We start from the raw sequence: 14524 nt of genomic DNA on the forward strand, positions 1-14524 counted from the left end.
CATAGCAGAGCAAGCAAGAACTGTGGATGGTGTTGGTTCCATTGCTGCTCTGCATGGTTACATCTTATGTAACCATGAACAAGTCACCAAAGCCCAGTTGTTCTCATGTGATGGGGCAATAGATGACAGTGATCCCATTTTGTTTCCCTCCTGCAAAATACAGTGAGTAGCAGAAACACTGAGAACAGGTATGTGAAAGTGAGAGATATCCAAATAGTGTGGTGACACATACAGACCAAGTGAACACCTAACATGGATGGATGGATGGATGGATGGATGGATGGATGGATGGATGGATACACAGTTTTCTCACTCATTATGATTCAACCTCCATCAGAAAATAAACTTTTACCTAAAGAAATTGTTGAACATATATCTGAGTTATTCTAGAAATATATTGCTCTCATTCATACGCATTGTGTTAGTAACACAAATAACAATATTAATGAAAGATACGCTTCTATTCATCTTTAGACAACATACTCATCTAATTACATGAAATGTTATATTAGATACTATCAAGGAAAACTGATTTAAGTACAAATTGCTTACAACATTAGGATAGAATAGCACTGAAGTATAACTGAATGCTACATAATGCTACATATGTACTTGGTTTTGTCATCATAAAAAGGAAAGGTATGGGATTATTAGCAAAGCAAGTTTTGTTTGCTTGTTTGTTTCAGTTTTAAATTAGAAAGTTGTAGCACCTGAATGTAATACTTAACTTTGGTTAAAGTGGAAATTAAGCACCAAGAAAATGCATTGGTATTAATTACCAGTAGCAGATGGTTTAAAATGAGGTTTTCTGTCTGGAGAAAACTTGCATCACAAACTGCAATCTTGAAATGATCTCTGAAAGATGCACGAGCTCCAGACCTATGTGACTCATGCCATGCATCACACTATAAATACTGTACTTCATTTGCTCAGAAATCTATATTCTACTTAAATACTCTCATTACCTTTCTCTCCAGTTCCCTCTACCACAGTTATGTACAACATTAGCACTTTTAAAATACCAATCATTCTTCTTTTGGAATAGTTATGTGCCAGTTGTGCATCTCGTTACCTGTAGTAAAAGTCATTGCTGTGTCTTAAAAGGATTGTATCTATTATTTAAGAGATTATATACAGTCATTTTGTGTCATAATATGGTTGTTCGTGAATGATAAAAGGGATATTATCCCACGCTCAGTAGAAAGCTGTCTCAGTTTGTGTAATGGGATGAATAGGGCTTTACTCCATCTCAGCCTCCAAATCATTCTGTGGTATAAACATTCCATGCAGGTCCAGATGCATTTCTACATTAACAGTGGCTCGGCCCAATTCTTTGAATGTTTTAGCATCCAAGATGAGTAGGAAGGGTGCTTTGTTTGGCTCAGACACCACAACACAGGTCAAAACAACACCTGTGACATACAAGTGGAGAATTAGAAGCTCATACTGGTTACACCAAGCTGAAAACATAACACTGTCAGGAAATGAGTCCTGTTTGCTAGGAATCTGAGGACACAAACTGAAAGTGCTTACTAGATGAAGTCTGACTGGGGGAGCTGAGGAACTACTGAATGGTTCTCTTCTGTTCCTTTACCTGGCCTGCCTGCAGCAAGCAAACACTGAACTGTGTCTCTGACAGTCTTGTTGGGCAACTGAGTAGTGAAGCTTGGGACACATCCTTTCAGCTATTTATCATTTGTCTTTGCAAGGAGCCGCCTCAGAACAGAACCGGATCCAGATTACAGGGAGACTTGCAATGCCACTTTGTGCTCTCATTTGTAACAGCAATGACTTCCACAGCTCCAGCTTCTTCACTTGATAAGTCTAGTTCCCAGTGGCAATCTGGAAAGTCCTAAGCATGGATTTTACTGTTTATGAATAGTGTGGGACTTTATGCAAGTTCCTTTTGCTCTGTCATTGATCTGTCTTTAGTCTGCAGGAGTAAAACGGTTGGCAGTAATTCTAATTGATCTGCAGAAACATCGGCCTAGCTGCCTTGTTCTGACTGACAACAATGAAACTTTTAAGACTTAATGCAAAACCCAGCTTTCGAAATGTTGCTATTTTACCTTCATCCTCTTCTCTTGCACCGGGGCTGGGAACGAAGATGGGCTCTGAGGGCCAGCAGTGCTCTTCTCCCCAGTGCAGCAGTTCCTTTGTTTGGACGTTCAGTTTCGCAATCTAAGTTGTGATCAGAAAAGTGTCAGTGACAGTGGTTGATTTTATAGAGACTATTTTAGTAGTGTTAAAAAAGGCATAGATACCACTTCATTACATTGCAATTACATCTTCCCTTGTTGGGCGTGGAGTATTTGACAAATCCTAATAGGTGGTAAGATTTGCTTACCCTGCATCATGGCTAAATAACATCCTCCCCATACAGAGAAGAGTGCACAGCACAGCACTTTGAAGTGACTTGCCCCAAATGACTGCAGTTCTGCTGTAAAGCAGGAAACAGGATTTAAACCTTCCAATTTCTAATCCTGTGAATTATTTTCCTTTTGTTGTGACCTCAATATTCCTCAAGGCCTTCTATTGTTAATTGGGGTATATATGCCAGAACAAGGGCTATTAATAGTGATGTAAAGGTTAAACCAATGGAGCAAGAATTCCACACAGACACTGGCATTAACCAAAGGAACAGGGCACAGCTTTTCATCTCATTAATGGCTCAGGCGCCTGCCCAAGCCACCTTCCACTGGGGACACACTTCCATGTAAGTTAAGTGTTTTTTCTCCACATCCAGATGCAGTTTTATTTGTTTCCCTTTTAATGTTCACTCCAAAAAATAACTCCAAACAAAAATGAAAGCATTTAAGCATTGGAGAAAGAATTTTCCCTTATATCCAAGATGACAGCAGTTTCAATGACCTAAGGATCATACATGGTTGTAGTTGTGACCGCATTCATTAAAGAAAAACTGATGTGAATAAGCAGCAATATAAATATAAACTGCTGTCAGATTATGTTTTAAGTCAGGCAGAGATTATCTGCACTGGAAATCACAAACGTGCTTATTTACTCAATGTCAAATGTTCTGCAATAAATTTTCTTGCATAGTGAAGAAATCCAGCTTTATTTTGTAATCAGAGGTGGTAATTATATAGAGCCAAGAGTGATCTCAATTTGCTCTCAGTACAGTAATTATAAAGTGTGAGTCTGTGTGTGCAATACTCCTTCACTAGCAGTACTTTTCACCTTAATCTGTTGGTAATTCAAAGCTTTCTCCTAAGAAGCTGCCATACACAGAGTGCCATACACATTTGCTATCCTGTTACACAGAACTAGATCTCTAGCAAAGGAAAAAGCTTTCTGAAAAATTATATAGTATTTTAATAACTTCTTGTTTTAGCTGAGTTTCCTAAGGGAAAAAAACCAAACATAATTATTACAGATATGTGTCTGCCTAATGCTCTTCCTTTCTGCTACTCTCTCCTTTGTAGGTATTGGCACATGACAGAAGTTCAGTCAAATTGAGCAGAAAAGTGAGGGTCTCTGTAACTGCTGTATTCAGAAGACTGGAAATTAAAAAATGGATAAAGAAGCCTGACTTTATCCATACTTCACAAGAGAAATGATACAACTTGAGCTCACCCTTATGAGAATTCAGCCATTTCCTATTGCTTTGCGTGTGGATGACTCACAAATGGGAAAAGTTTTAATAGAAACTGATTCTCTATTGAACATTACAGCATCCAATCTCAAGTCACATACCTAAAAAAACACTTGTTTGCTCTTCATGGAGCTACATGTTATGAACAGCTGGCAACAGAGTTCCATAGCTTCAACTAACAAAACAAGGATGTACTTCTTCCATAGTTTGGCCCGGTGGGGCTGTTTCAATTATACCAGTAAGCTAACATATGTGCCCAACTTTTAATCTCAGTGCTTTCAAGTGCTGAAGTTTATGATCACAGTACACTGCCGCACTGTTGTCATTTAGAAGCTTTATCAGTTTCAGTTCTGTCCTCAGAAGCCCCCCCTTTCAATTTGGATTGATGACTGCAGATGACACTGTATTTTGGGCCAGACTGAAGCATGGTCTACATATAACTGCTAACATTTGATTTGTGTTATATATATACTGTTGCTGACTTTGTAAATGTTAGTGATACCTTTGTAGGAACAGGACTCCACTGGACTTCTGTTGCATAGACATATTTGTATTTTTTGCCATTGTAGTCATAGTTGACACGAGGCAGCTCTATTCCTAGGTAAAATAAAGCCCAAGACTTAGGAACAAAAGAAGTACAATTCTGAGCATACACTTACATAGGCCAATTAATCTTACCCTGTGAAAAAAAATGTTGACAGCATTTCAAACAGATTTTATATGTTTGAATTTCTAAAAAGCCAATGATGGTATTAACAGAGCCCAGTTAAGCCAAGGCAGTTTGTTCAAAAATGGTAATTTTTCATTCTTGGGAATCCATTATACTGGAAATGATTAGTATCACGTCATTTGTTTCATAAACACATTACATGTGAGCTTCTGAGATATAATTGGAGGGCAACATTCTAAGAAACAACTTTCTCTTTAAGCACATCCATACCTTTACAAATCCCTGTTATAACCCCTCATAAAATTTAAGTATCCACTCTCAGAGGTAAAACTCATAAAATACAGCACATAACTGAAGTTACCAATTTTAGACCTCGGTACAGGTAGATTTGCAAGCCACATTAATAGCTGTAAGATCAGGCTTGGGACCCCAGAGCAATATAAAACTGATATAACTGCAGACATTTAAAAGATTTCATGATTGATGAATACGTATCCAGGTGACAGCAACCCCTTCCTCAGAGTGCTCGGATGTTCACCTTTCGGAGCGATGCTGTTTGGGAACCAGGATTTACCTGACCTAGGAGATCTCTTGCAATCCTTTTAAAAAGCTGTGCAGATCTCCAGTAAGCAGGCACAGATCTGTCTGTCACTTGCAAAGTGAAGCTCTCTGTCTTTGATGCAGTGGTATTTTGAACTTTCTAAATATAAATGTTTCTAGAACTGGGGTACCATTATAAGTCACAACAATTCACTTATTCCCTAGCTTAACAACTCAGCTTCTAAATACTGCCTCTGAATCATTCCTGAGCAGGTTCAGGGTCTTATATTAATGGATGGACCCCAAGGATTGAAATAAGAAAGATATTGTCTATATTATGCAAAACATATTAATTAAAGCTTTTGTTACTTTCAGCTTTATAAAGATCTGACATACAGCTGCTAGGCATTGTTAGAATACATCTAAGTGTAAGTGTGTAAAGGAACACACTTGAGATCTGTGTAACAGACATTTCTTACCTTCACATAATATTTCAGGTTGGCAATAGATGCTGCCATCTTTTTCTTTTACAGCAGTCGCGGAAGTTGGAAGTTTGACTAAATTAGAACCTACTTCTGCATCCTGAAAGAGAGGTATGCTGAAAATGTAATGTGTTCCTAATTTAGAACTTTCATCAGGTTTGATATTAACATGGACAAATTTGGGATTAACACAGATATTCCAGGTTCATGAAGTTCCTCCATTTATCCTGTAACATTAGATTCTGACCTTCTCTTTAGAAATCTGATTATACTCAGAGGGCTTGAATGTATCATTGTGTAACTGCTTTGAATCACAGTGAGCATTTAGAAAGGTTTAGAGAGATATGGCTGTGTTCCAGAAGCACAATAAATAGATGATACAGTTTGTGTATTTAATTAATGGAGATAGGCTTTAAAATGTTAGGGATAAAATTCACACTAAAAATCACCAAAGTTAAGGTGCGTTCTTGTTTTTAATATACTACAGCTGAATGTTTAACACTGCAGCATAGGTAGGATAGTTGAGATCCAACAGATCCTTTGCCCTTGCCACATAAGTTTTCGAGACACGAAAAGCCAGCAAGATTCTGGGATGTAGGAGGAAGAAGTATTATCTGTTCCAAAGGAATCAAGCAGAAACTTGCCCAAGTTGCTGGCCAGTATATAATCTTTGCTGCAAACAATGCTGTAAAATGATGTTTTAAATTATATTGAAAGATAAGATCATTCCTCATGCTAGTAAATCTTGCACTTAACTGAAATCTTCTCATTTTAATAAAGCTATTGCAACAGTGGGGAGTGTGAATATATTTTATATAGGCTTCCAGTAAAGTGAAAAAATCATATTGTGCAAAATCTCATGAATACCTTTCTAACCAATGTCAAGTTGATATATCTGCTCATATTTTACAGCATCTTACAAATAATTGCACTGTTAAGGAAATGATGCATGCTCAACAACCCTCCATAAATCTCCATAAGTGATGGTATCAGAACCTCCACCCGTGTAACAGTAGGTCCAACTGCTCATTGCCATTACTCACAACACATACGAAAAACAAAACTCCTGAACACTTTGTGAATATGTTATTTTTAAAGAACTAAAAATTTGCACAAGAGGGCTGGCAGCAGCTCATCCACCCGCTTTCCTAATTGATCGTTTGACATTACTGAACAAAGAGCAGTTTAAAAAGCCCTTTTCTTCCTACCTTGTCATACTGCAGAGGCACAACAAACCGCTTGCAGGTTGGGATGGAGGTAAGCTTGTTGTTGTCTTCAAAGTCTTTGTTCAGTTTTTTCAAGTAAAACATATCATACAAGCTATTGTCTTTGTAGGCAACGATATCAAAAACAACATGGCCGTCTTCTTCATAAGCATTTATGTGGTGATAAAGCACCATAGCATCAGTGTAAAACTTGGTGGATACTTCTTTTTTTGTCTTTCTGTCTACAAAGTGAAACCACGTCTGAAAGACAGCGAACATTACGTATAGCCAGTAATGATCAGCAAACAGTTACATAGGAAATTATTTTTCTAAGATAGCCATCTACATTCTAAACCACTGCCTGTTTCTACTGAAGCATATTACAAATTCGGGATTTGCTGCTAGGAGGTGAGAGGTTCCAATCTTGAGACCAAAAAAATGTAGTAGAAAATGAGTGTGGAAGTGCTCCAAACTCATGTCACTGTTGCACATTGCTGTTTGGGCCAAGCTGAAGGTAGAAGTTTTCCAGTAAACCTGGAAAATCCCCTGGCCTATTTTTAATTTACATAACTCTGCCCTAGCATTGAGTCTCTGTCTTCTTCCGTGTCGGTGCCCTCTTCTCCAGCACTTTCCCCAAGTTGTGGGTCACAAAATATGGAAATCAGGTCCTTAGGAAAGAGGTTTTTTCCCCTTAATTGCCTCAACAAAACAGACTGTCCTTTTGTTGAATTCAGGCTTTTCCACGAATCTGTCTCTACTTAATCTGATGAAACGGATCTAGAACAGATTTCATCCACACTGTACAGCATTTTGTATGGAGCAGGAGCAGCTGTACATGCCTGGGATGTTAGAGCAGTTCTATTTTCTCTTCTTGCACACATTTTGACTATGCCAAACTGTCACTTCAGCATCAGTATTTGTGAAATTTCTGGAGATGGGAGATAATATTTAAAAAATACAACATTAGTTTGAAAAAAGTGCAACATGACAGTAAGAGCTTTTAAAGAAAGTGTTATTACTGAAATTAATGAACTTGACAAAAAACAGAGCAGCAACAGTAACAACAGGTTACTGGCCTGGCCGACTCCATTGCTCAGCATCAGACAGAATACCTTATCCTCCTTATGAAAGGCAAGGCAGGAAGCCCAGTTCACACCTCGGATGTAGGCAGTAGCCAGTTTGACAATATCCAGCTTGAATGGCTGTTCTATGAACACAATATAATTCTCTGTCATTCCAAAGCTGTGGTAGTAACTTGGTTGGAGCAGGGAGCGAGAAGGGATGGAGCATACTACTTCTGTGTGTTTAAAACTAGATTTCTTCTTTTCGTTCTCTGAACAGAAATAAGAAAAAGTAAAATTACATTTATAAAATCTTGTGTTTTCACCCCTTAACCTTAGAAGAAAAGAAAATGTTGACAAGTTTCTAAGAAATACTGCTAAAAGCCATATCTTACCTGGTACAGAGGAGGGGATCTTAAAGAGAAGATATTTTGTTCTCCCTTTATCAACAATTGAAGTACCCATGTTGAGAATATTTCCAGCACTGTCGTAGTGTGGGTGAGCAGTTGCCAAGTTTACAGCTACGTATTTGCTGTAGTCTACCTGGAAGATGATACAGTAGGAGAATTTAGAGATGTGTAAGTACATTAAAATTGATCATAGCTAATGGCACAAATCCACCCGCCCTTCTGCACTGGTAGCCTTATACTGGTGCCCCCCGGAGGTCTTGAAAATTCATCATTTAAGTCACATAACTCATGCAGGTTCTCAAATCATTTCCTAATTTGAGGCTAAACAAACTACAGAAACTGAATTCACCCCTCTGTTGTAGCCACACAATACAGCAGGGTGGTTGGCTAAAGGCATTACTCTGAAAATGCCCATTTCATTCTGAGAGCAGTTATTTAACAGGGCAATGAGTCTAACAGTTTTCTGGAACAAAATTATTTCTATTCAATTTAAGGAAACTGTACTCAAACCACAGTGTACGACAGGAAAAAATCAATATTCAGTATGTCCACATTTGCTTTTAATAATTAAGTAATAGCTTGCATAAGGCACTTGAAAAGTCATCAAATAAATGACCTACCAAACTGTTAATTACGTAAATCACTTCAGAACTACAGATGCATTATAATGGAAATCATCCAAAATAATCACATCATAAGCACGATATGTGGAATTATGCCTGAAGCCTCACGACGCTGTGTACAGCTGTGCAATTGCCCAAAGCCCCACTTTTCTCTAAACTGCCTGGGATTTTCTTTTGAACTCCTGAGTTCTTACGTGAACAGTTCTTACATGAATCTTCACCATTTCATTTTACCACAATTTCAAACAAGTCTACTCTGCTAGCCTGGACATAGGAGGAAATACATCTTTCCAATTTTGTGTGCTGCAGATTTAACTTGCAGGCAGGGAACCAGAACGACACACAGACATTTATACCTTTTCTAGTGTCTCCAGAGTCTGTGGATCAATTTTTCTGATGAAGTTAGTCTCACTGGTAGCATAATAATCATCCCCACTTTTCATAATGTTGATCAGGCAGTTGTCCGTGAACTCAGGAATGGTGTGAGATAAGTATGAGAATGCCCTGAGGGGAATGTCATATTAGAAAGAAAAGAAAGTACTTGCCTGTTCAAAACTACAACAAAATCTACTTGCACTGGTGAATAAAACAGACAACACTACTGACAAAGTGGAATTATAATGTTTGCCTTAGAGTAATCCACAGAGCATACGGTACCGGGTATCACTCCTGACCTTATCACTATGTGGAAATTGTAAATTTACAAAACAAAATTCGTATTTGTATACATCTGTCAAGAGTAAACAGAAAAGACAGCCGTGCTGGAGAGAGAGAGAGAGAGAGATAGCAGCACCCTGCTGGGGAAAGCATTGCTTACTTGGCAAATATGTTTTTGCATGGATCTGGATAAGCCATGGTTCCAAACTCGGACACCACAATTCGGTTTGCTTCTATATTGCAGCTGTATGTGTCACTTCGGAGGTACTTACTTCTGTAGTAAACTTCACCTGACAAAGGCCAAATGGACTTCAATCACATTTCATGCTAAGTTTTTTAGAAAACTGGCACAAAGATAGAGAAAGAATCTGTTGAGCAGATGTCCTTTAGCAAAGAAAAGTTTGCAATGGATCAGGCTGTCTAAATCCCTGCTATGGAAAGCAATCTCAGCTGTCTAGATGTCTAGAGGAACCAAGGATTGTTCTTGTGGCTGCTGAGATCAGCAACAATTTCATTACCTTCCTCAATTACCATCAAGCTTGGACAATACTGGGGTCTAGGGTGAAGAAAGAACGGACTTGGATAAATTCTTCCAGTAAACCAAAGGAATCAGTGTAAAAATGATTAATTGTGCAGCAATGTGTGGGTGGTGGTAAATCTCTAGTACTGGCAAAACTTATACTTTGCTATTGATGTCAGAGTAGCACACTGCTTAAAGGAACCAACTTTGGCACTAAGTGATCTAATGCACTGATATACTTGAGCTAGCTGAGCTCTGTTTGCATCAGGGGGGTAAAACAAGTAGCAATTTAAAAAACACTGCTCATTACTTTATGTTATTTTTTGGTGATGTAGACCTGGTCAGGCTAGGAGAACCTGCAGCTGCACCAAAAGCCTCCAGTTACAGAAATGAAAACTAAAAAGGAATGGAGAACGACAAGGGTGATCTCAGTTCTTTTACAGAACTGTACTTTCTGTGGGAAGAATAGATGTAAAACATCCTGCCTCACACTGAAAAGTACTGAAGCAACAGAAAACGCTTTCACTTCAATGTTTATGAGAAATGGCCCTCTTGGTGCGTGCGGAAAGCAAATGCTGCCCTGCGGTGACCTGCTTAGAGCTGGCTGCACGCCATCCCACAGTGCAGACAGCGTTGAACTTTGGCTCTTCAGAAAGAAGGACAACATAATCTGCCCTGGAGAACAGCCCTGGAGAGACACCTCAGCTGCTGTTAAGGAGATTGAGGTGTGAGTGTACGTTTGGAGACACTTTACTGTGTGTTATCATTTCAGACACTCCGTTCTGCAGACAAGAGGCAGAAATTGGCCCTTGCTCACACTGTGTGGCTGAAACAACTTTTAGCCTCAGTTATCACAGCCAAAGAACTGTGGTTTTGCTTGCATGACTTTGTGAAGTTGGTCTTAAAACATGTAATTGTTCCAGAGATAGGACTGCCCACTGAACCATCACAACAGTTTCTTCTCCATCTCCATTTATGTCAGGAGGGAAGGGCTGTAACTGGAGGACACAGCTACATCTGAGATCCTGGCATCAAGAAGCAGCCCCTGTAGAGCTCAGTGTTGTGACTGGGCACCTAACACACACTAACCAGAGCAGTGCCAGAATTGGAAACACAGGCTCTCCTCACTGATGTGTGCACAGCCCTCTCTCACAAAGAACTTACAAGGAACAGCTCACCTGCTCTGACTGCTGGCTGTGACAGACTCACCAGCACACAGCGCCTACATGGCTGTTTTTTTGCAGGGTTATAACCAGACAGCTGCAATGTCTGGTTATACAATTAGTGCTAATCTAACTCGGAACAGAATTGGCAACACCAATGTTTGGTTTGTTTATCTTTCTGTGATCTGACGTGCAATAACTTACCGTTTTTAAATGTGAAGCTGTGCAGCAGAGCCAAGCCATCGAACCAGTGGTTGTATTTAGTGTCCCCTATTGTATGCATCCCTGGGCCATTTCGGAGAAGTACTCCTTGTAACCAAGTGGGCAACTGACCTGAGAACAAAAGGAGCATTCCAGTATTCATTCCTTTAGGAAAGGAGCATGCTGCAGGACAATTTTACTAAGGGCATAGGCTTCATAGACAGATGGGTTGTGAATGCAAGTCCACATCTGTAGTAGCAAATAATTATGTTTCCGTTTCGGATAACTAAAGCACAACCTGCTAAAAAATGTTGCTAGCAATATTCTGCATAAATGTTGTGATATGACATTATCACTTGAGCAAAAGACTGCTGGAAATTGCTTAAAGCCAGGAAGAAAATAGAGTTGGGCCTTTTCTTTCCTGCACTCAGTTTGTACAGATCTGTGTTTAATCCTTTTTACTCATGCCAGGAAAAGCTAGAGCTTCTCAGAAATCAACATATTTTATGGGATGTGTGACTTGTACTGGTCTTCATTACATCAATTGAAGTGTCAGAGTTAAAAATTTTTATCTATATATTTAGATGTCTCTAGATATTATCTATCTATCCATCTATAAATAGGCATGCCTCTCTTTATACAGATGTCTAATAGAGAGATATATTCCCTAAAGGAGAAGAAAGATGCACAAGGAATTCCAGGACAGGAATAATGGGGAAAAAAGAAAGGTAGTCTTTTGTTTAAGGCACCGTAGACTTGATGCAGCTTCTGAATCTTCTGGTGTAATTCAGTGTAATTTCTGACACAGTTGCAGTATAAAAGTCTTAAAGAAAATTGACATACTTTGAAGTTTTCAGATGAAAATTCATGTAAGTGGGAATTAAGAACATCTGCAAATCACAATAGGTACCAGTCAGCATTTTTAAGTGCTTAAACAGCTTTACAGATCTGGACTGCATCTCTTTTTTGCCTCATGCTTTTATCTACAGTGAAAATAATAAAGCTTTTCTGTACTACATGAGGACACGAGAATGACAGCAAAATCTCCAAATATTTGGAAGAGTACGAGCTGTCACAGCGGTGGAGGATGGGATGTTCATGTGGCTGTGCAGTCTTTGGACAACAAGAGTTTTATGTCTGACGTTGGCGTTAAGGGGTCATATTTACAGTGCACATATTGAGTAACAAGGAGACAGTTCACAGGCAGGACAGTACACGTGAAGAGGTCAGAGTTCTCTTTAATTTTCACTACTGGTAAATACTGAATGACCATTACCACTGAAGTATTATATTAATTTACTCAACTGTTCAGTTTTTGTTCAAATAAACCATTCCATAACACATATAAGTTGTAGTAAAAGTTGTTGCTTGCAAACAAATTCATGTATTTTAACACTAAGCTTTTATTTTGAGTGACAAACATTTGAAAGGCATAAAATCACCTCCAATTTAAACAAAGCACGTTGAAACAAAATCTTTTTCAATTCAGCCACCAAGCTGAACAACAACAACATAGCCATGTAATTATGTACCTGATATGACCTACCTGGGAACTGACTTTAAAACTGGTCTTAGATGCCTGCTATATGCATATGTACTAGAAAGAGGTACTCAACAACAAACCTCTCCTGTAGCTGCAGCAAAAATCTCTTTAAGTCCCTCTTCTTCAAGGTGAAAAAAGCAGAAAAAAAGGCTAAATCGATCAAGTCTTCGTACCTAGAAAGCCACTTCTGGCTATCTCAATGGAGTATACTCTGCATTTTTTGCTAGAATGCCTTCTAGTAAAAGTACCTTCTGTACCCTAGAGAGGGTAGTGAAGGGTTACGGAGAGGAGAAAACGAAAGTCTGTACGGAACCATGGGGGAGGGAGTGCCACCAGATTAAATGCTGAGATTTTGTCCCTCACCACCAACTTCAGTGAATCCTGATCAGACAGACTTTCTGAAAAAGCACGTAGAAATACCCATTAAATGAGAAAAATCCCATGGTCAGGGGCACAAATAAGGTCTGAGCTCAGTCCTTTAAACAAAACTCACTGACGTTTCTCACTTCCCGTTTCCCTTTTCTGCGTTGCTTTGAGGGAGCAAGTGTTTCAATGTTTTATATGCTTGAAAACACAGGAGTTTGTCATTCACTTACCTTGCACCTCAGCTTTTATGGGCTCTGGATGTTCTTCTTTGTTTCTGCTAAATATTGTCTCCATTGCTCACGTAACCGAACAGTTCCTGCGTCCTCCACCCAGCTGCTCCTGCAGGCGTAGCGGTTCCCTCCTCTCCGGGCTAAGAACAGCTCTTTCCTGTTACATAGAAGGATGAGGTTAAAGTGCAACACGAGCTAATGGCTGCTGGCTTATAGATCGACAACTTATAACAGTTGATCTTTAATCCCTAACACATACACAATAATTCTCGCACATTCCTTTAACTCTTTCACTAGTTTGATGTTAGAGGAGCACAGCTCACCTGTTTGCTCTGTGTGAAGATTGCTCAAGCAGCCAGGCACACCAAAGGCAAAAGGAAACTGAAATATCACCTTCAGCATTGCAGGGAAAATCAGAGCTGTTTGTAGGGGTGCCTGCCCTGCTTGGCAGGAGCAGAGAGAAAAACAGAAGAAAGCTCTACCCACCGTTCTGAATTTGTCTTGTTGGGAGCGATAGACAATGGAGTGTCATCGGTTTCTTTCCATTCTGCCAAATTTAACCTGGGCTGTTCTATTAACTCACAAAATATCGCTGCTGAACAACTATGAGATTTTTTTCTTTAAGTACAAACAGCTCCAGAGCAAACTAAGCAGCACACCTTTGGGTTAAACACCTGTTTACAAATAGACACTATTATACATTCTCCCATATGTGACCTGATTCCACCTGGTTATCAGCTCCTTGAAGTCTCTGCGAAAGTATGGCAGGAATAATTAAGAAGAAGGGGGATTTTTAACTTCATGCATTTCTTTCAAGATAAGGTACTTAACTGAGTTCAATGTTGTTAATTTTAAAATCCTCTAGGAAAAGAATTATTTCAATATAAAGCATGTGATTGCAGAGGAAATCACAGGCTCCATTGAACATGAAGGATAAAAAGATTCTTTGCACAATCATATATTATGCAATTTTATGTGAGGTTACCCTAAAATCCGATTTTTTTTCCTGCTAAATCACTGTTGTTCCCAAAATGTTTGAACATCCATTCCTAAGTCTAATAGATCACTTATAAATATCCACACTCGCTGTATTGAAAGCACTATTTCTGCCACAGGTGACTGCTCAGACTCCTGTTATACACACACATTGCTCTTCTCATCCTTACCCCATGTCTGCCGATTTATCTTTACCTTGAGAAGTCACCAGGACAGCATGCCTTTGTCACCATTTGGAAAGCAC

General features: G+C 39.1%; 1 protein-coding gene across 2 annotated transcripts; it reads right to left on the reverse strand.

Moving 5' to 3' along the window:
• Nucleotides 1-375: 375 nt before the first annotated feature.
• BCO1 (beta-carotene oxygenase 1) lies at nucleotides 376-14524 on the reverse strand. Of its 2 annotated transcripts, XM_052687264.1 has the most exons (12): nucleotides 14476-14524; nucleotides 13285-13441; nucleotides 11149-11277; nucleotides 9422-9551; nucleotides 8961-9108; nucleotides 7967-8114; nucleotides 7623-7843; nucleotides 6514-6771; nucleotides 5303-5405; nucleotides 4116-4210; nucleotides 2070-2181; nucleotides 376-1412 (listed from the first exon to the last, which is right to left on the reverse strand). In XM_052687264.1, exons 2-12 carry the CDS (start codon nucleotides 13346-13348, stop codon nucleotides 1240-1242), a joined length of 1581 nt encoding a protein of 526 aa, XP_052543224.1. In that variant the 5' UTR covers nucleotides 13349-13441; nucleotides 14476-14524; the 3' UTR covers nucleotides 376-1239. The 2 variants fall into 2 exon arrangements, with proteins under 2 accessions (XP_052543224.1, XP_052543223.1); XM_052687263.1 differs by lacking the exon at nucleotides 14476-14524 and having other exon boundaries at nucleotides 13285-13476.

Source organism: Tympanuchus pallidicinctus, unplaced genomic scaffold (assembly GCF_026119805.1).
Source record: "Tympanuchus pallidicinctus isolate F22 unplaced genomic scaffold, pur_lepc_1.0 scaffold22, whole genome shotgun sequence".
In the NCBI taxonomy this organism is placed as follows: Eukaryota; Metazoa; Chordata; class Aves; order Galliformes; family Phasianidae; genus Tympanuchus; species Tympanuchus pallidicinctus.

Bases quoted from the DNA above. Each gene is read 5' to 3' on its own strand.
- BCO1 (XM_052687264.1), bottom strand. From the start codon at position 13,348: ATGGAGACAATATTTAGCAGAAACAAAGAAGAACATCCAGAGCCCATA. The intron at 9,109-9,421 runs GTAAGCAATGCT...CATTCCCCTCAG, and splicing joins TGCAAAAACATATTTGCCAA to GGCATTCTCATACTTATCTC. The intron at 4,211-5,302 runs GTAAGAAATGTC...TATTTTACCTAG, and splicing joins ACCTGAAATATTATGTGAAG to GAATAGAGCTGCCTCGTGTC.